The sequence below is a fragment of the Gadus macrocephalus genome, chromosome 16, assembly GCF_031168955.1.
Source record: "Gadus macrocephalus chromosome 16, ASM3116895v1".
NCBI lineage: Eukaryota > Metazoa > Chordata > Actinopteri > Gadiformes > Gadidae > Gadus > Gadus macrocephalus.
The window spans coordinates 18,003,052-18,026,636 of NC_082397.1; the positions used below are offsets into that span (position 1 = coordinate 18,003,052).

The 23,585-nt window shown below is 42.1% G+C and overlaps 2 protein-coding genes across 2 annotated transcripts; one reads left to right on the forward strand and one right to left on the reverse strand.

Annotated features, from left to right (window-relative positions):
* The first annotated feature begins 8,998 nt into the window (after positions 1-8,998).
* nlrc3l (NLR family, CARD domain containing 3-like) lies at positions 8,999-16,961 on the forward strand. The gene is made up of 12 exons (XM_060075387.1): positions 8,999-9,411; positions 9,903-10,022; positions 10,175-10,267; positions 10,378-10,552; positions 10,693-10,840; positions 11,049-11,141; positions 11,358-11,680; positions 12,029-12,238; positions 12,418-12,593; positions 12,738-13,011; positions 13,300-13,515; positions 15,980-16,961. Exons 1-12 carry the CDS (start codon positions 9,386-9,388, stop codon positions 16,361-16,363), a joined length of 2,238 nt encoding a protein of 745 aa, XP_059931370.1. The 5' UTR covers positions 8,999-9,385; the 3' UTR covers positions 16,364-16,961.
* Positions 16,962-19,343: 2,382 nt separating this feature from the next.
* On the reverse strand, positions 19,344-22,553 carry LOC132474603 (granzyme A-like). Its single transcript, XM_060075390.1, has 5 exons — positions 21,626-22,553; positions 21,252-21,405; positions 20,678-20,819; positions 20,297-20,578; positions 19,344-20,199 (listed from the first exon to the last, which is right to left on the reverse strand). Exons 1-5 carry the CDS (start codon positions 21,684-21,686, stop codon positions 20,050-20,052), a joined length of 789 nt encoding a protein of 262 aa, XP_059931373.1. The 5' UTR covers positions 21,687-22,553; the 3' UTR covers positions 19,344-20,049.
* Positions 22,554-23,585: the final 1,032 nt, after the last annotated feature.

The window sequence follows — 23,585 nt, forward strand, 5'->3', positions numbered from 1 at the left end:
ACGCAACGGTAATGAGACCCCTGTCCTTTTGCATCGGTGCCATCAACCTAACTCACATGAAATAAACCTGAGGCAGGGTCAGGGGTTTGGTTTTATTTTAAATAATTTCCATTTCCAATGCCCATATTGTTAAGTGGGCTACTACACTGTTCAGGCAACAGTCCGACCCCTAACATAAAAAAACATTTGACTACTTTAATGCATGCAGCGCTCAACCATTGTTCTTCATAAGTTTCTTTCTTTCTTACTCTCTACAAACGTTGGGACCTATCTCCTCAATTTTTCACCTAGAGACTACTAGAGAATATCTTGGAATCACGCGCTTCTTTTCAGATTTTTAAAATATTTTACACTTTAAGATATTCTACTTTTAAAATATTATCTTTTTTTTAACATGGGAGTCAATGGGAGGACGGCAGAGCCGTCCTCTGCAGGCCTACTTCAAGCTGTTTAAGACGTAAGTCACGTAACCAGGGGCGATTCTAGGTTCTGACTTTTGGGGGGGCTTAACCACAGGAAGCCACACGGGTATACGAAGTATATAAAGTCCTGTCCAAGATTTTTTTATTCCAAAACCTTTATTTTCTTAGTTACTATGCTGTTGTATGTCTAAGCCAATAGCAGGCAGTGTCAGCTAAATAATGCAGTTCTGAACCACTAAAGTGATGAAAGGAAAAAAGACTGTTTGGATGAAGGAATAATCGATGGATATGAACTGTAATAACAAATTTGAGGTATATTTAATTTCCTTTGTGTAAGTTTCCCTTAAAAATGACCATATTTTCATATTTTATTCACACAGTTACTGAAACATATTGGTACAACATGTACTAGATTAATAATATGAAAAACATACCACTATTTCGGGAGCACTAAACTATGCTGTCTCACTTTCAGGGACCAATACCTTTTTATAAAACTTCTGATGCAAAAAAATCTGGTTCTGATGCAAAAAAAAGGGTGCTAATTTTCAGTAAAAAAAAAACACTGGCATTATTTTATCAGCTGCGGGCGTTTTCATTGCCCTAACAACGTGAGCTAATCAACAAGTACCACATGTTCTAGACCAGTGGTTCTGAATTATTTTCGTAATTCCCACCGCCCTTTTCGCGCCCTGCCTGAATTGAAATAGCCTACTATTGATAACCTGCTAATATTTATTTATTTAGATTAATAAAATTAGCGGAGATAACATCTGCAACAATTTAAAACAATTTCCAAGTTCAGTTTATTAACTCCATTTGTAACATTTAAACAAGACTGCTAAGTCTGTGTGAATCTCAAAACAGAGAAACAAGAGCAAATGATTAACTGGGGTTTGCATTTAATGAAAAATATTTTTAAACAGTAAACATTGGTCACTTGTCAGCTTCATCAGCTTATTCCCTTTCAAAAAAATAATAATATATGTTCATCTTTCAATTATGAATAAAGACACCAAGTCCCTCTGTCATGACTTTGTAAGATCATAATTCTTGTAAAACTTCTGACCCTTGGTATTATGTTTATTTAAAATAAAATAAGTAATAATAAATAAATAAATAAGACACTAAGTCCCGTCTGCCGCTCGCGCCTGACACCTTTTATCAGTAGTATCTAGTCTCATAGCATTAGAACATGTTGTACTTGTTGATTAGCTCACGTTGTTATGGCAATGAATATGCCCTCAGCTGATAAAGTAATGCCAGCATTTTTTTTTAACTGAAAATTAGCACCCATGTCAACTTTTTCTGCTCCTTGCTCTCTCACACACACACACACACACACACACACACACACACACACACACACACACACACACACACACACACACACACACACACACACAATAGTCTAGTTCCACACAATATGCAGTAGGCCCTACTTAACAATATCACTGGAGGGCAGCAAAGCTTCTATAAGAACAAGAGCAATTGCTCCGTCGTTGCATTCCCCCAAACGTGAGTGTGTTTTCAGAGTTTGACTTGGCAACGTGACGACGTATCAAGGTTGATGTTCGGGATAACCTTAGAAAACACAATTACCTGAAACGAAAGCCTAGCATGCAGTGTCCAAAAGAGATACTTTCACAACCTGCGATTCCTCTTGTTATCTGACCCCCGGGCCGCCCTCAGTATGTGAGAAACTTGAGGTTGTTTGTATTATTTTTGTAGTTTAAAGGTCCCATGGCTACTACTTTATGAATGCTTTTATATAGCTTTTAGTGGTCCCCTAATACAGTACTCGAAGACTTTCAAGAAATTCAGCCTTGGTGCAGAATTACAGTCAATACGAGCCAGTCCCACGGACGATATTATGAATCCCATACGATATTATGAATCTCAAATGACTGCGTCGGGTTCTCCGATGTCTCTGGTTCTTTGGATGGACTCCCTGAAGTACATGAACCACGACATAGAGGAGAAAGTTATTTCTCCTCCATGCGGGCGCCACCGCCCTGTGGTGGTGGTGCCTCGCGGTGGCGGGCGGCAGGGCTCCGGCGGGAGACAATCGCGGCGCGGGCAACAATCCCTTTCTCCTCGCGGTTCATGTACTTCAGGGAGTCAAAGCCAAAGTTCCTTTCCCCCATTTCCTTCTCAACCATGGCTGAGATAACGCCCACTACAAGTCTCGTTGTGGAGAGACGTCAGAGAACCCGACATGTTAGGTGCCATAACATCAACAGCAGGAAGGTTATCCAAATAACAAAGAAAAAAATACAAACACTTGCACTACAGTGTGTGTATTCACACACACACACAGGGGAGGTAATTTGGCCCCTTATGACGACATATGGGGCCAAATTCAAAATCGGAGCGTCTGAGCTTTCATTGATCAAAGGCGGAGTGGATACCTAGCGCTCGTTTTACACCTAACACCATTTCTAGCTACTGGGGGATGAAAGGCAGGCTAGGGGAACTCATATTAATGTTAGAAAACCTCATAAAGTGAAGTTTATGTGAAGGCCTTTAATTTTTTTGTGTTTTGTTTGAGTGGGGGGGATGAGGTGAATGAATTGGATGCCTTTTACTAGTTCTTACGAGTTGTTTTGATAGCAGAAATAAATGGAGAAATTCACGAGGAAGAATTCTTTTTTATTAAGGAGTGAAGAAGTGTTTGGTTTTTTGTCACTATATGTTTTGATGTGTAGATTTTGAAGATAAGTACGTATGCATGTAATATATATAGACAACGATTTTATTGCATTTCCTTTTCCATACAGATGTGTCAATAGAGAAAGGTTGCTATGCTTCCTTTTTCCAAAAATGACTTTAAAAGAATCTTGCTTCATTTGGAATGTATCGATGTAAAGCCAAAATCCGCTACCTCTTATATTCAGCAACATGAACTGTTACATATTAAAAGTGGTGAGTAGGTGGAATATATATATATATATATATATATACATACACACACACACACAATACAGGCACACCTGGAGAAGCACTACAACCTCAACAAAGAAGCCCTCATGGGGCGTTTGAAGCGTGTCCTGCGAAACATGTGTGTTATTTTTAAATTTTCCCTCGTATTGCATCAATGTTGCATGTTCTTAAATTTAAAATGTAGTAGGAAAGAGTTCCATTTAACCTGTTGATTTAATTAGATGGACACATGATTGTTTTGCATCACAGAGACAGTGTTTAGGTAAGATTATGGATATAATAGGATGGTTGGGAATGCTCTTGCCCATGCAAAGTGGTCAATCTCCTCCCTGGGGTTTTGTGCCGCAGCATTTGTCGGAAACCAGGGACTTGCCATGCAGTTCTGGAATCAATGGTTGACTCAGCTTTCAGGGTTTGGACCTGTGCCTGCTGACATCAGGAGCTGGTCACCTGTTCGTGGGTAAGACTTCTACTTCAAATAGTGAAAAACAAAAGTTTTCCTTTGACCTTAAGAGGTACTGGTGTGATCCCTTTACTTTCTATGTGTGTGTGGTGGAATAAAATAACATGTTTTTTATCTTTTGACCCAGGGGCACCCAGAGCAGGAGTGAGTGACCCTAATGAGATTTCCTGAATGTGTGTGTGACGATGGCTGGTTCAACCTGTGTGCATTGATTAGTCAATTCACAACAGGTGTGAAGCCCCATCTAGCACCAGGGTCCAATCAGTCTGACCTGGGCCAGGTGAGTGCTTAGACCAGCCATAATCCACACACATTCCACAATTGTATTGTCTTGTTCTTGCAGGATTCAATTGGTTGAATGCGTTTACACAAAGGGAAAACGATCATTTCTAAAAACTCCGGCCAAAGTTGAGATTTCTGAAAACGCCGGTTATGTGTTGTCGTGTCAACGGGGAGAAACAGGGTTTTAGGTTCTGAAGCGTCACATTATGCGCCAGGAAATGCTTAACGTCATATGAGCGCCCTATGTTTACAGTTTGTTTGTTACAGGACAACGCTTGTGTTATTCTTTGTTGTTGATTCTGAGGATTCTGATTGGCTTGCATGGCTTTATCCTTCTCCCTACACTGCCGCCCATAGGTTTGGCATAGTTATAATGGCGCTCAACGGCGTATTTATGCGTTTTGATGTAAACTACAACTTTTTTGAAAACGATGTGTGCACAATGTTATTTTTGAAAACGGAGGGGGGGGAATATTTGTTTCTATAAATACCCTGCTACGTATAAACTTGGCCTGTTTACATGAGGACGCTTGCGGGTAAAAACGACCAAATATTTTATCTGAAGTGTCTTTCGTTTAGATGGTGATAGCGTTTTTGGGGCATAAAACGCAAAAATCTGAAACCACCCTCCAGGGTGGAAAACTTGAATACGGTCCGCCGTAGCGTTTCCGTTTACACTGCCAAGACGCAAAACTCTGCTCAGATCTGCTCATGTCGCATACGCGTTTACGTCACATACAGCACCAGTAGGGGGAAATAAACAAACATGTTGGATTATTTCCATGCGTCGGACCGTCAAGCTGCTCTGGCAACTCTAATAAACGTACAGAAGGCTTTCCACGAAATGTACAGGATATGCACAGTACAGATAGTATTACTGAACAGTGAAGGATCTGTAATTATGTTTTGGTTTTGACGGCACAGATAAGAGAAGAAGGAAGATTGTACGCATGCGCTTAGACATGGTGGTGTTGTGTGATGGTGTATCACAGCACCACCTAGCCGCCTGACAGGCATACCCAAACAAAATCCACACACTTTTGCGTCACCGTATGCACGCAGATTTCCTCCCGAAAACGCTCGTCTAAACGGGGAATAAAAAGTGAAGGCGCGACGCCACTTTTGCGTCTTCTGTTCAGACCGTCATCGTGTAAACGTAGCCTCAGAGTGAATCCAAAATGGCATCCATCGTGTTTCCGCATGTTGAATAGGTCCATGCAGAAGTCTCCAAAAGCACTTCTCCAAATACGCCTTGAGTACTCAATTCAACCCCTGGCTGTCGGGGACCCTGGTTCCCAAACGCATGCAGAACATGTACCCCTGGAACTGTCTTTTAATGCAGTGTCTGTGCCGTGTGCGGGGATGGCACATCGGCGTTTGTTCCACCATCTGTGTGCTGGACTGTGAACGGTTCTCCTGTCCTGTGAGGGGTAGGCCCACACCTCTTAGCCATGTAGTTTTCCCGTGGGTGCAGGATGTGTGGTGCCTTCACGTGCTATGGAAATTATGGTAAATACCATATACGCGTCGGCTCCCGTCGTAATACCCCCTCCCGTCGTAATTTCCACGGGATAGCTCGTCGAATATTCTGATAACGAGCTGCCGAGATTAGATAACCTTTGACCTTTTCAACATGGCGGAGAGCAAAAAAATGTAATATTGTAGCGCCGGGGTTATGTTTGTTGTGTTGTTATACGACTGCTATTGGTTGATGTGTTCCCATCATGCTTTGCGGTGCGGAAGTTAGGGGAGGAGTTAAAAAGACAGTTGAGCTTGGTTGTGGTTACGGTGACTCGGGGGATTCAATAAAGTCACTGAAAGAATATAGCATGCCTCTGCTTTTGATATTCGCCACAATACTTTTCATGATCTATAAAATATTATAAATCCTCTTCTTGCTGTAGCAGATGACTAAGGCAGTCTCAAATTGTTTTACCCAAGTAACAGGTAAGGATCTGTGAGTCCGCCATGTTTCATTTCAATATGACAACAAAACCACTTGAACACAACGCACTCATAATTTCCAGTTCACACATGTAAAGGATCCTCTTTTCCAGAAGTTAAGGCAGCGGTGGACGCAGCCGTGCCCATCACCAACACCAGGCGCACACTCTTCTCCATCCATGACATCCATGCCAGCATTGAACATCACTTCCACAAAGCCAATTCAATGTATTTTTTTTGTCATACAGTCATAAAAGGTTATTATGGCCAATATCAGCTGTAAAATACAATTCAACACTACCATATAGATTATGATGCTGGCCTGGTGGGCCTTTAAATGTCCCTGTTTAAATATTGTTAAAACAAAAAGCATGAAGAACATGTGGCCATACTTCAACCGTAAGTGTGAGGGACCGGCGTGGTCGCCCCACGTATCTGGGATACGGCCAACTGGGAATTTCGAGTGTGGGCAAAAATGAGGGCAATGGACTGAGGACTAAGAAAAAGTGAAGTTTTAATGTCTCCAAAACATTCACAAAAAATAGAGCAACGTTTCAAATGAAAAGGAAATGACTCCATCCGTCAGCAAACATAAACTCAGGTAAGGTAACATAACATAGCATAGCCTAACCTAACCATACGTCTCTCGTACTGGCCTCACGTCAAGCCAGCACCACCTTCAGCCCCCAAACACCAAATGAGCAGCCCTTAAATAGGGAAATGCCAATTGGCCCAATCAAGGCCGTATGGGCCAGACCATTAGTTGGGGGGGAACATTCTTCACCTAAAGCTCTCTTACCATACTGCCCCCTACCGGGACGGAAGACCAACTTTACAACAGCCCAATCTAATATATCTATATATACACACAAACAAACAAATAATAATAATAATAATAATAATACTAATTGCTCTAACGCGAGACAGTGAGAAGGGGGAGGATTTCACCTTCTCACAGTAAGAATGAAACATTTTATAATTTAGTGTGTCTTCAGTTGTAGATGAGGATTAGTTTGACATTAGCTTAGAACATCTGACAACTTGAAAGATTGTTTGTTTGCTTGATGACTCAACGCAACAATAAATCTATTTATAAAGCTATATATATATATATATATACATATATATATATATATACATATACATATATATATATATATATATATATATATATATATATATATATATATGCTGCCCCATTTGAAAGGAACATGCACTTGTGGGATGAGCAGCAGAGCTGATGTGTAGGTCGGATAGATCAGGGACTCAGGGTGTCTTGAGTTTTTCAAACCCTATGTGGTTGTACCAATATATATATACATATATATATATATATATATATATATATATTGGTATATTTACCCGTGGTAACTATTAAATGCATTAATTCAATTCATTCTAGAAGTGATGAAATGATTCTAGTCAGTAATGGTAGAAAGTTATTCAGAAAGAAACATGGGGATTCATATTCAGGGACATATTCAAAAAAGTAGCCTAGTCCTTCTAGATAGTCCTTCTGGCAAGAGAATAAAGTTTAAAAACATAACCACCTTTACCACCTCAAGTGAATTAACCTATCCTTCCCCCAGTCAGATCTATCTATATATATATATAGATATAGATATATATATATATATATATATATATATATATATATATATATATATATATATAGATATAGATATAGATATATATATATATATATATATATATATATATAGATATAGATATAGATATAGATATATATATATATATATATATATATATATATATATATATATATATATATATATATATATAGATAGATAGATATATAGATATATATAGATAGATAATATATATAAAAGGTCTGTCTCACTTGTATTCATTTTATTCTGAAATAACTTGAATGGAACTTTAGATGTTTGGGGATAAGCAGCAAAGCAGTCAGGTAGCTATTTAAAGCTATAATAAGCGGCGTGTTTTTTTTTATTTAGGTTAAGCATTGTGAAAAAAATTGCATGCATTTTCATTTTCCCGTTGGGCTAGGCCCAGGATATTCGAGTTGTCTTGAACGCGCCGTCAGTTTTCAATTCAAGTTCCCATGACGCGGTTTCGAACACACCCATATGACCCATATATATATATATATATATATATATATATATATATATATATATATATATATTGGTATATTTACCCGTGGTAACTATTAAATGCATTAATTCAATTCATTCTAGAAGTGATGAAATGATTCTAGTCAGTAATGGTAGAAAGTTATTCAGAAAGAAACATGGGGATTCATATTCAGGGACATATTCAAAAAAGTAGCCTAGTCCTTCTAGATAGTCCTTCTGGCAAGAGAATAAAGTTTAAAAACATAACCACCTTTACCACCTCAAGTGAATTAACCTATCCTTCCCCCAGTCAGATCTATCTATATATATATATATAGATATAGATATAGATATATATATATATATATATATATATATATATATATATATATATATATATATATATATATATATATAGATATATAGATATATAGATATATAGATATATATAGATAGATAATATATATAAAAGGTCTGTCTCACTTGTATTCATTTTATTCTGAAATAACTTGAATGGAACTTTAGATGTTTGGGGATAAGCAGCAAAGCAGTCAGGTAGCTATTTAAAGCTATAATAAGCGGCGTGTTTTTTTTTATTTAGGTTAAGCATTGTGAAAAAAATTGCATGCATTTTCATTTTCCCGTTGGGCTAGGCCCAGGATATTCGAGTTGTCTTGAACGCGCCGTCAGTTTTCAATTCAAGTTCCCATGACGCGGTTTCGAACACACCCATATGACTCATGAGGCCATCCCATGGGCCATCCTGATCTCGCGAGTTCAGATGTCGGTTTCTCGATCCTTCCAGATCCGGACTGGGTGAAGGCAAATGGCTCCCTTTGAGGATACAGCGCCCCCATGTGTCCGAGGATAACCTTCTACTATTATTGTTCCAAAAAAACGAAAAGGAACTTCGGCCGAATGTGATACCGTACAAGGAAATACGACGAGTTTGGATTGTTCCCAGTCCGGTTTGGATACGGCGAATTATTATAATGTATAAACCTTTTATTTAGAAGTGACTACGTTTATATACTTTTAAAACAAAAGGTTTCAGCTGTTTGGACAGCATATGCTTTTTAGTGAACATGACAACATGGTACGGAATCGGAAACAAACTACCTGCTCGATCGCCTGACGAAACAATTTAAATTAAATACAAAACGACAGATAAGGGAAAACGGCCAGTTTACTACAGTCCGGACAATAACTTAAGTTCAGCCCACCTTCTGGCAGCTATGGACTCGGATTCAGAAGTTGAAAGGTTTGTCATATCGGCGTAGGCCTTCTTCATATCAACTCAAATATTTGAACTCGTTCTAGACTTGTTCTATATTAGGCTATTACATGATCAAGATGGTTAATGTAGTATATCAAATACTTTTAAATTTTTACTAGACTCACTTCACCTGAGTTCACCTGCATTCTGCATAGCCTCCTCCTTTACCCCCTATTGCTACTTCACCTCCGTACTCACTTCTCTTACGCCCATTATTTTATGTTCTACGTTCTGGCACTTAGAAAAAGGAATAGCATCTTATCCTAGCTGTCTTTGTTGTATACAGGGAATGGGTTAACCTAGCAATTGTTGTTGCCTGGCACTTGTTTCTATAACAATCCTTACCGTACCGAGTGATCTATTTTTGTTTCCATTTCCTCTGACAAATGTACTTATTGTTAGTCACTTTGGATAAATCGTCTGCTAAATGCGCTAAATGTAAATGTAATACCCTGTATTATACGTTCTGGTTTTAGAATACTGCATGGAACAGGTCGTCCCCCGTCAAGTTATGGATCAATGAGGAGCGATGAGGAAGAAGAAGAAGAAGAGGACTTTGAGAGGGACTCACCTATCACTTCCAATGAACCCACCGGGTAGGTTGGAGTTATACTGAAACTACTATCCATATATACTTGCATATATATCATATTTAATATTATCCGGGATATTAAATCAAATAAAATGTTATCAACTGTACGCTGGTCAGTTAACTCTGTGAACCTTCTCTTGTTCTAATTATTGGCAGGTTGCAACTTGTACGTCATCACTATCCAGAGACAGTCCTCACCCAGGGCACACAGCAGACCAAACAACAAGATGCCTGCATCATATATACCAGGTTGGTGCATAGGCTAGCATGCTTATCAATGCACTCATGTATCACATGACAGAGACTTAAATACGTACTTACGTACCCGGGGGTCTCCTGCACTTTTGTCTCTCCCTCAGAAATGAGGAAGTGGTTGAAGATGAGAACCGGGAGGAGGAGGTGGAGGAGGAAGAGTACGATAGAATTAATTCTCCAATACCGCCGCCACCTGTGGAGGATGGAGATCAGATGGACTCTGAGGAGGCCCAGTCAGGGATTCTCCACTCAGAGCTTGGAATGCCTCACGTATTCAAGGTGCCACGTTGTGCTGTTTATAAAAGAAAAAAAAATCCAATCCTTAAGATTACAAACAGTCCTTCCTAGTATTCTCTTTACCATCGTACAACACGGCGCAATTACCTCACCACTCTGTCTTTGTTCTCCGCATTGTGTAGAACATCATGGGGGTTCTGTCTGGACTTTCTGAGGAAGACATGGGAAACTTAAAGATCCGCCTTAGTCGAGAAGAGAAACTTTTCAACCTGACAGAACTGTTTCAATGGGACATTCTGAACCTAGTGGACAAGATGATTGAAGTGCTTGGTAAGAACACGTTCAGCTAGTTATTATTAATTAATAACTAATTATATTATTATTATTATGAGTTAGTCTTCACTGTCAGGAGTAGTACAACCCTTTATATACATATATATGTAAAGCATATAATTAAACATGATTGTATTGGCCGCTGTATACATTGTCATACTGAGCAACCTATGCCAATTAATCATTGGTCACTTTTGTCATGCAGGTCATGAGTGTGCCTTAAAACAATCCATCATGGGCTTGGACAGCATAAAAAAAATTGATGAAGCCCGGGACCTGGAGAACAAATGCAAGAGAGGTAAGGCCGTCAGATAAAGAGAAAAAAAAATGACCTGCATGTAGATATATAAATCAGCCATTTGTTATATAAATCAGCCATTTGTTAAGCTTATTAAATCTTACTTTCGAACACGACTAGCCAGCCAAGATGAATTCTGAATTTCTTGTCATCAAAGTCATTGTCATGCATATTTCCCCCTCCCCCTCACCTCCTCTCCATCCTCTCTCACCCCAGTGTTGCTCCGGTTCCAGCTGAAGCAGCACATCCTGCGGAGGTTCAGAGTAATCTACGAGGGCGTCCCCCGGCCCGGGAAGCAGCAGCTGCTGGACACTGTCTATGTCCAGCCCCAGATCTCCAGACGCCCAGGCAACGGGATCCGTCTGTCACCCGGCGACGGCGGCGGCAGTACTTTCCTGGACGTGAAGGATCTGCTCCGACTGACAAAGGCCAGCGGGGAGCCCGTGAGGACGCTGGTGACCACCGGAGTCGCGGGGATCGGGATGTCCGTGGTGGCGGCCAGGTTCTCCATGGACTGGGCAGAGGATGCCGCCAACAAGGTCCGCTACATGCAGGAACCCGGCACTCCTGAGTGTACCACTCATTTTATTTATTTTTTACTTTTCATCAGTGGGGAAGGGAGACGTAGCTCTATTAAGGAACTTTTATGCTGTTGAAATGTTTTTGACAACATCATGTAATTGGGGATTTTGAGCGCATGGATATTTACCAAAGGGGGGGATCTTCACCTGTGTTGAGTGTACTTTATTGTTCTATTACCAATGTCCCCATGAACAATCGTATCTGTGTAAAGCTACAGCAAACAGTATGAGGTTACACCACGTATAGAAATTGAGTTGTTGAATCTGTGATTGTGTTTCCTTGTTTTTCTTTTGTTTCATATACAGGATATACAGTTTGTGATCCCACTCTCACTCGAGAGTCTCTGGTCTCTCCAGAAGTTCCAACTTCCTCCAACTAAGATGATGTCCATCATGGAGGTGATAGAACATTACTACCAGGGGTTCAGTGACGCAGGCTACCTGGAAGATCTCAACTGCAGATTTCTCATTCTAATGGACTCCTTCGATTATTACCTCGATACGCTGGACTGGAAGGTATATTTACCAAAGCAGAAAGTGGCTCTATGTTTAATGCACACCAGGTCCTAGGAGGATCACATTTTAAGGGCATTTTTGTTATAGAGCATTTCTAAGCATCTGCTATACTTTGTCTCTATGTAATTCTCCCTTCCAAAAGCAACAACCGACTGCCATCTGCTTGCTCCTTACTCCAGAACACTCCGGTCCTGTCTGACAGCCGTACTCCTGCACATCTGGATGTTCTGATCGTTAATCTAATCCGGGGTAAACTGCTGCCCTCTGCCTGCATCTGGATCCTTGGCAGACAAGCAGCCGTCTCAACCATCCCACCTGAACTCATCGACGCGGTCACAGATATTCATGGCTTTAGGTCTGTCTTTGTGGCGGTGGGAGCCACTATCATATTCTACTCTGTGTCTGTTTGTGTCCGGCAGCAATCCTATCTTCTGTCTGCCTGTCTTCCCGCCATGCTACCATCTCCCCTTCCTAACCGTTCCCCCTTGCCGATCAACAGTGACGAGATGAAGGACGACTACCTGAGCAAACGCTTCCAGGACAAGGAGCTGTCGGACAGCATTGTGTCCCATTACAAGCGCTCGCCGGCCCTCCGCACGCTGTGTCAGCAGCCCTTCGTCTGCTGGTTGGCCGCCACGGCCTTCGAGCGCTGCTTCCGCTACCAGGGCTACGGGAATCAACCCCCCAGGCTCACGCCCTTCTACATCCACGTGATGGTCATCCAGACCAACCGCAAGCTCCAGCGCTACCGCGGCCAGTCGGAGAACCACCTGGTGAGCTGGTTGGTGCATGCATACGAAGGGTTGATAGCATCATGTTAGGGTTATATTATGTCATGGTTATGATGCATGTCATGGTTATGATGGCCAAATCGTCATTTTCCTATGACATGGCGACGTTAAATGACAGCATTCTATATGTATCACAGGGCGATTTACCTGATAATTTGTTCATATAAAACGCATACACACAAAACTAAAGTCAGCACAAGGGTAGAAATGTAATGTATTGAGGTTTCAATGTCTTAACTGGTTTTTTTCTGTCTCCTCTGTGTGTGTCAGAAATGGTCCCAGGAGGACGTCCACTCACTGCTAAACCTGGGGAAGCTTGCCCTGGCTATGGTGGAGAAGCAGGTGTGGGACTTCTCCCAGCAGGACCTCAAGGAGCATAAACTGGACATGAAGGAGATAACTGTCTTCTCCGGCCTCTGCATCGAGCATCACTCGCTGGACACCACTAAGAGAAAGCAGTTCAGCTTTTTACACCCAACCTTCCAGGTGAAAACCAATGCTATTATTTATATCTTGGAAATATGTTCTTTGTAGTATAAACCACTAATATATATATACAGGGCTGCCAAGCCTCACGCTTTGAGTGTGACAGTCACGCAATTTGACCCATTCTCACACCACACGCCACACTTGCCATTTCTCACGCTTATTTCCCCATTCATTACTCTAGTTTTTTTTTCTCATGATAATAAGCTTTGGTCCTCGCGGCTTCGAGTGGTTATGTAGTCGCGCGGTGTCCACTTTGCGATGTATACGTTTGACAGTTTGTAAACAATCTCCCGCGACCTGCGCGTGTGAGCGTCTTGGTGGAGCGTCTTGGTGGAGCGTCTTTGTATATAGTGCCAAATTTGACTTCTGGACTGCATTCTGCAACATTTTCAAGAAGGGTAAGTAGGCCTACATCAATCGCCTTCTTTCAAATATACATTATACACAGAGATGTTTACTGGTTGTTTTCATATTTCATAACAGCATTATGTATAAAAACGTAAGGTAATACATTACTGAACTCTTCGTGTTAGTTAGCATAACTAGGTAGCAGCATAGTTTGATTTCTCAAAATCAGCTCACCAATAAAATCAGTCTTGGTTTCAAAATGATCACAATCACTTGTGTAATGTTAAATGGCTTCATATAGACATTAAACAATCCTAAGATAAATAATGTGACATAAACGGAGCAAGGGCTGATGTCAATTTAATGTTAGCGAAGTAGGTGTGAGACGCCTCTCCCTCCCCCTTGCTAATATTTTGTCTCCGCTGTCTGTTCATCCAAAGTCAAATCTATTCTTGAGATTCCCAAATGTAATGTCACACGTTGAAAATTAAAGACAGGGAAAGCAGTTTGTCTGCCCTCTGCTTATGTAGTTCAGCAAATGTATTAGTTGGTTGTTAGTTAATGACACGAACATCATTCAAGTGTTCGTCCCGGGGGAAAGGCAACAGTTGTGACAGGTCGCTAGTACAGCTGTTATACAGTTATCCCATAGAAAGCCTTGTGTTATGCTTTTCCGTACACCCTCGAAAACAATTACTACGTTTTCTCATGCTGTGATAGACATGTTTAAGTGATCTAAGTTTTAGATTTATACCTTAGGACATCAGTCCTAAGGTATAAATCAATGTTAAAAAAGGCCAATTTTTTTGGTCGGCGGCCGAACGCTTCTGACTCTAAAGTCTCACTCTTGTCATTTTCTGAAACTTGGCAGCCCTGTATATATATATATTCAGTGATGTTGCTAGGTACGCGTCCTGCGTCCCTGACGCATTAAAATCTGAAAGGACGCACTAAACTCACTATCCATGCGTCCCGGGGACGCATCTCATTTTCCCCATGAAAAACGATACATTGTGAACATTAAACAACTCGTGTTTAATCATAGTAACTGGCCAAAGAAACCTTCTTGTGAGCAGACCGGACAAGCGCTGTTTCAACCCTCTGCGCATCTACTCGGCGCAGACGTGATCCCCTGTACAAAGTATCGCGACATGCTAATTTAGCCGCTACCAAAACAACTAGCTCGTCACCGCTGATTTCATTTCAACAATTAAAAATACGAACTTCATAGTAAATAAACCCACGTTTCCCCTGCTCGATGCTGTTCTCATTCGTGTCGATTATGTTGTAACATTTAGGGGACGTGCTGTAATGAAATAAATGAAACATAATCCGGTGGTGGTGCTGAAAACTACATTGAACGGCAGCCGCCATATTGTTATGCCCAAACGGCGCCTGCGCATACATCGCGCTTCCAACGAGATCCCGTTTTTCTCGAGAAACAGGCAGAGAAGAGAGAACGCAAAAATGCCACCAAAGAAAAAGATGAAACCTATTGCAGGTCAGCAAACTATTGCAGCTGCATTTTCTGTCCCCACTACCTCTGCACTCCTCCCTGACTCTGATCAGCCTAGAGAGAGTACCTCAACATTGCCTGTACGCTGTACCTACTTCTGCCTCCATATACGTTCATTTATATACATTTAATTTAAGAAATAGAATAATAATAAAAAAGAAACACATTTTTTAAACTGGGGAGTCGGGACCCATTGAATTTCTCAGGGACCCACCCAACTCGCCACCTGTGGGTCCCGGGGACTCACTACATTGAAAACCTATCAACATCACTGATATATCAGTATTTTGGCAGATGTGCTTGAATCTGCATGAACGGGGTGTTTTGATTCAAATTAGTTTAGACCAATCATGTTCCCCGGGACCGGGATGTGTAGGCGTGCGATTGTCTTGACTGTCTGGAACCTAAGCAAATGTGATCTTTAAGTAGCCCCGGCCCCTAACCCCACTTGACTTTGACTTTACCTTGACATCTGTATTCCCTGGAGTGCTGTGTTTTTTTTTTTCATATATCCAAACCTGTAATGTACTTATCGACCTTCGATGTCCCAACACCTTTAGCACAACCTTAAAATGTGATTCTTCTGTGCCTGTGAAGGAGTTCATGGCTGCCGTGTACGTGTTCGCCGTGTTCCACCTGGAGGGCCGGGTCCCCCTGCCAGAGGCCGAGTCCTGGCCCCGCGCCAAGCTGCCCAGAATAGCGGAGTCCCCCCGGTCGGCCGCCGACCTGCTGCGGGGGGCGGTCCGGGCGACCGCGGGCTCGCCACACCTGGACATGGTGCTCCGCTTCCTGTGTGGCATGATGTCCCGCGGCAGCCACAACCACATGCTGAGAGTGCGGCTCTTCCAGGCACCGCACCCCGCGCTGAGCAAGCCGGAGAAGGCGCAGCAACTGCTGGAGCGGGAGGTGGAGAGCGCGCCGGCGGACAGGCGGGCCAACCTGCAGGAGTGCCTCAGGGAAATGGTGCAGGAGGACGAGTGAGGCGGATCACGGACGACGTGTTTGCCTGGTACCCAGTCTGAGGAATGTTTTGTAGACGACTTTTTTTGTTGCTGATGAGACACTTTTATCCAAAGAGACCTACTGTGAATTCAGATACATGTCATTGAGCAGGTAGAGGTTGCAGAGAGGTAGGCTGCCCGTTACTGGGGATGGAAACTAATCCGTTTGGCTGGGAGTCTAACACTTTAACCCCTATGCTGTCCTTTTATACACGTGCTCTTTATGTTGTTTTGTTTGGCTAATATTTTGGATCAAAGAAAATGGCTAACTGCTTCTCAAGAATGTTTGGAATACATAGGGACTCTGCACTACTGTCCTCCTGAACGCCTCAGCCCTCCCTAAGACCAAAGCGTGAAGAGCCTGTACACTAGTGATTTGTTTGTCTCATATTGATAGCACAACAAACAAGAACAAGTTATTGATAATAGCTACTGCTAACCAGAATCTCCGGCCGGAGAAATCCCACGAATATACCGCAAACCCAGTACGTATGGGGGCAGAGCCAGGCTAGGGCTGTATGGTATTTGCATGGGAGTTCTAGTACAAGTATAAAATAAAAATATGATGTTGTTTTTCATCATCTCCATCGTTACTCATGTAATTATTGGATAGCGAATATTCCAACAAACTAAACATATAATTGTACTTTGATGTCTGTAGAGTCAGTAAGTTTACACCATGTCCTTTATAGGTTTAATCAAGTCAAAGGTTCAATTTATGTTTGTCATCTGAATTACACTATTACATAGCGTCCCAGTGTTTCATTGGTGACGTGTAACAACATAGTGTTGTGGCTGAAACAGAATTCCAAGGCCTCGATCCAGGTTTTAGACTTGCTGTGGAATGTAACGCCCCGTGCCCACTACCTCCGTCAGTTGACCGTTGCCCATTGACTTTGAATGGGGACGGTCGCGCAATGCATTGTGGATCCGTCCGTAGACTTGGAGCGTTCGCCACCGTCAAAAAGTTGAAAAATGTTCAACTTTTTCGGCCGCGACGGATCCGTCATCCAATCAGATCGCGTATGCAAATTTAAGCACTGTGACGCCCCGTGCCCACTACCTCCGTAAGTTGTCCGTTGCCCATTGACTTTGAATGGGGACGGACGCGCAATGCATTGTGGATCCGTCCGTTCGTTTGGAGCGTTCGCCACCGTCAGAAAGTTGAAAAATGTTCAACTTTTTCGGCAGCGACGGTTCCGTCATCCAATCAGATCGCGTATGCAAATTTAAGCACTGTGACGCGACTCGGGCTCTGACGATACTGGAAAGCGGGAAAGCGGGTCATCTTGCCTCGCAACAAGCAGGAAGAAGCGGGAAGAACCCGGCGAAGCGATTTGATTGGCTGACGGATGCCTCTGCAAAGACTACTCCCCCATCCGTCAGCCACGCCTTCCCACGTCCGTTGACTGACGGTGCAGTGGGCACGAGGCGTGACGCGACTCGGGCTCTGACGATACTGGAAAGCGGGAAAGCGGGTCATCTTGCCTCGCAACAAGCAGGAAGAAGCGGGAAGAACCCGGCAAAGCGATTTGATTGGCTGACGGTTGCCTCTTCAAAGACTACTCCCCCATCCGTCAGCCACGCCTTCCCACGTCCGTTGACTGACGGTGCAGTGGGCACGAGGCGTAACGCCCCGTGCCCACTACCTCCGTCAGTTGTCCGTTGCCCATTGACTTTGAATGGGGACGGACGCGCAATGCATTGTGGATCCGTCCGTTCGTTTGGAGCGTTCGCCACCGTCAGAAAGTTGAAAAATGTTCAACTTTTTCGGCAGCGACGGTTCCGTCATCCAATCAGATCGCGTATGCAAATGTAAGCACTGTGACGCGACTCGGGCTCTGACGATACTGGAAAGCGGGTAATCTTGCATCGCAACAAGCAGGAAGAAGCGGGAAGAACCCGGCGAAGCGATTTGATTGGCTGACGGATGCCTCTGCAAAGACTACTCCCCCATCCGTCAGCCACGCCTTCCCACGTCCGTTGACTGACGACCTCACCTGCATCGCACAACAACAAAAATGACAACAAATCAACAACCAAAACATCACACACATCCAAATATAAATACTGAATTCTGATGATTACCAAGCTGTATATACTATATTTAGATATAGATAGATATAGATTTAGATATATTTAGCCTGTAATACAGTCTTAAAATAGTAATTATAGGTTTACTAAACTGCCCAGCATCTGCCTGGCTCTGCCCAAAACATTTTCTTTTTAAATATCTACTACTAGGTAGTAGTAAGTTTTACCAAATAAATTATCACTAAAAAGAACAATAGAAACCTACATTTGATGTCATTGACTTCAATCTTCTCCAAAGGTGGATTTGGTAGCTTACCGGAACGCAAGGTTTAGTTCTCGAAAACATTTCTCTTCCCCGTTTATATTCAAGGTGCCCCACCCACGAGGCCAGATGCTCCATGGATCCGTGTATGCTATCATGCTTTGTGTATGCATTCAGTGGAAATGTACATGTTAGCGATGATAGCCAAATAAGATCAGGTTTGCCACAATAATAAAGGCAGTATTTTCTCCTGATTCCCTTCACAGTGTTCTGCTGTGTGTTTCCACCATCTCATCTATAGGTTGATTCTTGCTATTGTCCTCTTGTTGGTTTGTGTGATGGTATTAATTTACCCAGGTGAACCTTCAGTCTTTCTTGGCTTGGGCGGAAATGGCAGGAGGCCATGTTTGTAGTGTCTGACATATCTTGAAACACAACATTATATGTTGTTGTGTCGACCACTAAGAAGCTTTTCAGGACTGGTGTTAGCACTACAGATGTGTTTTCCAATGAGGTACTGATGTAAGCTTGAATCATGTGGTCTAAATAAAGCATAGACTTAAATAATTTACATCATAGGTTAAATACTGAAATTGTCATGCTCTGATTCCCGAGAATGCCGCTAAATGCTTAATTCAGATTATATTCAGTGCACACTGTAAACTAAATGTAAAATAATTTATTCTATGCCGTTGCAAAGCTTACACAATACATCAATACGTTATGCAGAACAGAGACAAAACTCCATGTAAAGTCTGAGTTCCACACATGATCACAAACACAATATACTGCTGGTTACTCCTCCTTCGACCTGTCTCCTCCTGCTGTTCTTCTCCCCTGTCCATGCCGATGCCTCAGACGCAGCTGGTTCCTTAACAAGAGCGCGCTTCCTGCTTTGCAACTGGAACACTCCCTTATACAAAGATTCACCACACTCACAACCTCCTTGTCTTGAAGTAGCATTTCACACATTGCAAGAGCAAATGGGCCTTCTAAGGCCTGGCTGTTCTAGGAGTTTAGAACTCCTTATCTATCTATGTTAACCTTACAGCAAGTAAAAATGAAAAAATCACCCATATATATTATGACTTACATGACTTGCATACATAGATATTGCTATAGCATAACTTTTACTACCTGATTGATTTTACTTAATACTTAATAAAAGTACATAAAAATATGAATCTCACAAGTACCATAAGAACATTGAATTTCACCAGCCTGGTGGTGCCTTGACACAAAATAGGGTTGACTATGGAACATATTTTATCCAAGAATCATCATTATCTCATATGTATATTTTTCAAATTTTCAATCAATTTATATGAAAATTATTTTGACCTTGAGTTGCAGATGTTTCAGAGGAACGCTTATATCTGCATTGTCCCATTTATCCAGTCAATGTGTTCTTTGGAAAGCAAGGTATACACTCCCGGTTTGTTCCGTTTAGCGCAGCCCCTGCCAAAGGAAGTTATTCCTACTTGCACACCGTCGCACGTCAAAGGTCCTCCAGAGTCTCCCTGTGGAGAAAAAGATGAAATCAGGAATGCTTTTCAAATCCTCTTTTAGCCTACCAAATCCGAAACAAGATATTGATAGAAATGATAGATCAATTACCCTACAAGCATCCTGATCGTTCTCATTCTCTCCTACAGTTCCGGCACATACCATGTTGGCAGTTATGACTGGGTCAGAATTGTAATATGTGGGCGAGTTGCACGTTTCCCTTTTGATAACAGTGACGTTGGCCGACATCAGATCATCTGTCATCATTAAGTTTGAGGCGTTGACGGCCCCCCAACCAGCCGCCGTGCATCTGGTACCTTCCTGGGGGTCTGGCATTTCATTGGGCAATGGCAAAAACTTTACGGCATCGGTCGGATTCACCTCTTGGTCGAGCTGCATCGAAGAAAGTACAGAGTAACTTTTATCATCAATAGTGCAACAACACTTGTGTTGGATGTGATATGAGTATTAATCACACAGTAATTAGCTCACCTTAAGCAACTGGAGATCATGAACATGCGTGGTTGGGTTAAAGGCATCATGGGGGTAACGCATGGAAACTTTCCGGACCTGAACAGATCTATCCGTCAAGCTGTTTGGAATGTTGTCCACCCCAAGACGCACAGTAGATATACTGTTGAAGAATCCAAAATAGGGTTTACTAATGAATACCAAACAACAGCATGTAATAGTACACAACAATGCTCAACAACATAAATGCTTAAGGTAGTGTAAAGTAGGATTTGAGACTTGCAAGGAGAGCAGAAAATAGCAGAAGAGGGAAGAAAAGCCCTGATTTGGCTGGGAGTGTCTATTATCTAAATAGTCTCATAGAGAGGAAGGCCCCCAGTCAACCAGAAAACATATTCCCAGTGATTCACTCATCAACAGCAGAAGGATCGTTATTTAATCTCTTACAAATTACTCCCAGATGATAGGTCTTAAATCGTACCTACAGCCCCTTGCCTAAATCTTCCTACCTAGAGCTCAATCCAACAACAAAAACCGTTCATGTGATTATGAGCAGAAGTGTATTATTGGATGAAGGACGTGATGAAATTCCTACTTAGAACAGTGGGCCGCGGTCAGCACCCATCTGGAGGAGAGGAGGGCTCCTCCGCAGCAGGGCTGATCTGTGCTGTTAAACAGGAGAGCCATGTAGGGCAGAGAATGAGCCTTCACCTTCTTCCCTCCGATGATCTCTGCCTCTCCACAAGCACCTGGGGTTAAACACAGCACAGCTGAAAGAGATCCGTTATCCGTACAAAAACCATACAAGTTTGTCCAGGATTATTCGTATCTTAACAGGGATGCCTCTCCCCCGGCTGAGCGGTTTTTGGTTCAAACCCCTGCTTGTATCCATCCTTGAGCAAGATGCTCCAACTCAATGACTCAATCAATCCAAAATTAATGTAACAGAATATTTTGTGTTCTACTTACATGACTGGACATGGAGGACCAAACACAAAGTTTTAACAAGAGCCAGCAATGAAGACGCCATAGCTTGTTTCTAATGCCAATAGATGGAGGTACTGAAACACAAGATGCAGCATGAGTTGCTTATATAGCCTGTTCGAAGGATGTGGGTCAACCACAAAGAGATAAACATACTCACACTTGGATGTACCAATGCATGCGCCTGCAAGTATCATTTTACACAAAATCACACTAAAAATGTCAATGTTAAACACTGACTTTTAATGGGCTCCCCAAAACACAAGGTTGTGGGGTTGAAAGACTATTTATTGTACGGCATGCAGATAATGATAAATGGCATTGATTGACATTGCAGATGTGTATTATTGGATGTGATGAAATTCCTCCTTATGACAGTGGGTCAGCACCAATCTGGAAGAGAAGAGGGTCCCTCTGCAGATGGGCTCTCCTGTGCTTTTTATCAGGAGAGCCATGTAGGGCAGATAATGAGCCTTCACCTTCTTCCATCCAATCATCTCAGCCTTGCCACAAGCACCTGTGGTTAAACACAGCACAACAAAAACAATATAAGCCTGCCCAGGATCATTCTTATTTCATAACCGGGGTTGTTTCGCTCCCAACAGAGAGGTTCTGGGTTTGAACCCATTTCTGCAGGCATCCTTCAGCAAGATGCTCTAACTCCATTATCAGTGTTACGGGGGTTAGGGTTACACAGTGACAAAGGGTTGGGGCAGCAAAAAAAGAGCACTCAGATTCTTTTTTTGTTGTGACTCGTAACGTGCTCATTTTGCAATTCAAGTAATCAGTTATTTACAGTTATTTCCCCAATGGGAAACTACTAAACCACCTTCACTCGTCACCGGAGAGCTCAACGGGGGGGTTCACCGGAGGTCATCAATAACCTCCGGTGCATTATTGATTAGGCAGTACTGAGCTTTTGTATAAGAGCATTGTGAAAAAGAGCCTCCCGACTCACTTCCACTTCGGGACGTAGCGGTTTAGGACTCAATGAAGGTCTTTGAGTAGGCCGCAAAAATTCAGCCAGCAGCAGAAATTAGTTGAAAAAACTGATTTATTTTCCAAGCTTGAAAAGTGAAATGGCAACGCCAAACAAAATACTTAGATAAACAAAACCAACAAGCAAAGTTCCATTAGTCTGAACATGTACCAGCCTCACAGCAAGCCGTCTCTCTATGCCTCCCCAACCTTGAAAACAGAAAATGCCGGGCTTAAATAAAGCAAACCAATTACACAAAATGGTAGATACCAACTGCCATGGGGGTTCACCGACCCAAGTACCACAATACATTTATATTTTATAACGAAATCATAATCAACCAGACACTTCATTGCATATCTTAACAGTTTGCATCTTGATCATAAAGTTCACTGTTGCACAAATGCCAAAATAGCATGATAATTAAACATAGAAAAATAACGTTCCCCCCCTTTACAACCAGTCATGTTCCTGCATCCCAATCAGGCAATGATTAACTTCCAGGTGCTCATGTTCGGGAAAAGGAGGGCTACCTTTTCACAAGCATAAACAACAGACCTCGGCATATCTTCTTACAGATGTTTTTGTGGCTTTATTCTAGAAACATATAGAATCTCCATACATTAACTATCCAATACATAATTCTTTATGATTTAAAATGAGGATTTGTTTATGATCTTAGTCACTAATTGTTATGTTCCATCTTCTCTTCTGTAATGCATTGGTGTAATTGCAAAGATGATTTGTTTGAATAATCTTTGAGCTGGGAGTATAAACATAGCAACAAAATCAATATGAGCATCAAATTAAGAATTGTAAGACTTACGAAAACTGATGAAGCATTTCAAGGAAATGTTTAGTGTGGTAAGCAACCGAGAAAACCTGATGTTAATCTTGTCTTATCGACTCATCTGTGAGTCTAACATCAGAGATAAGGCAGCTGTTGCATGACCTCAATTAAACACG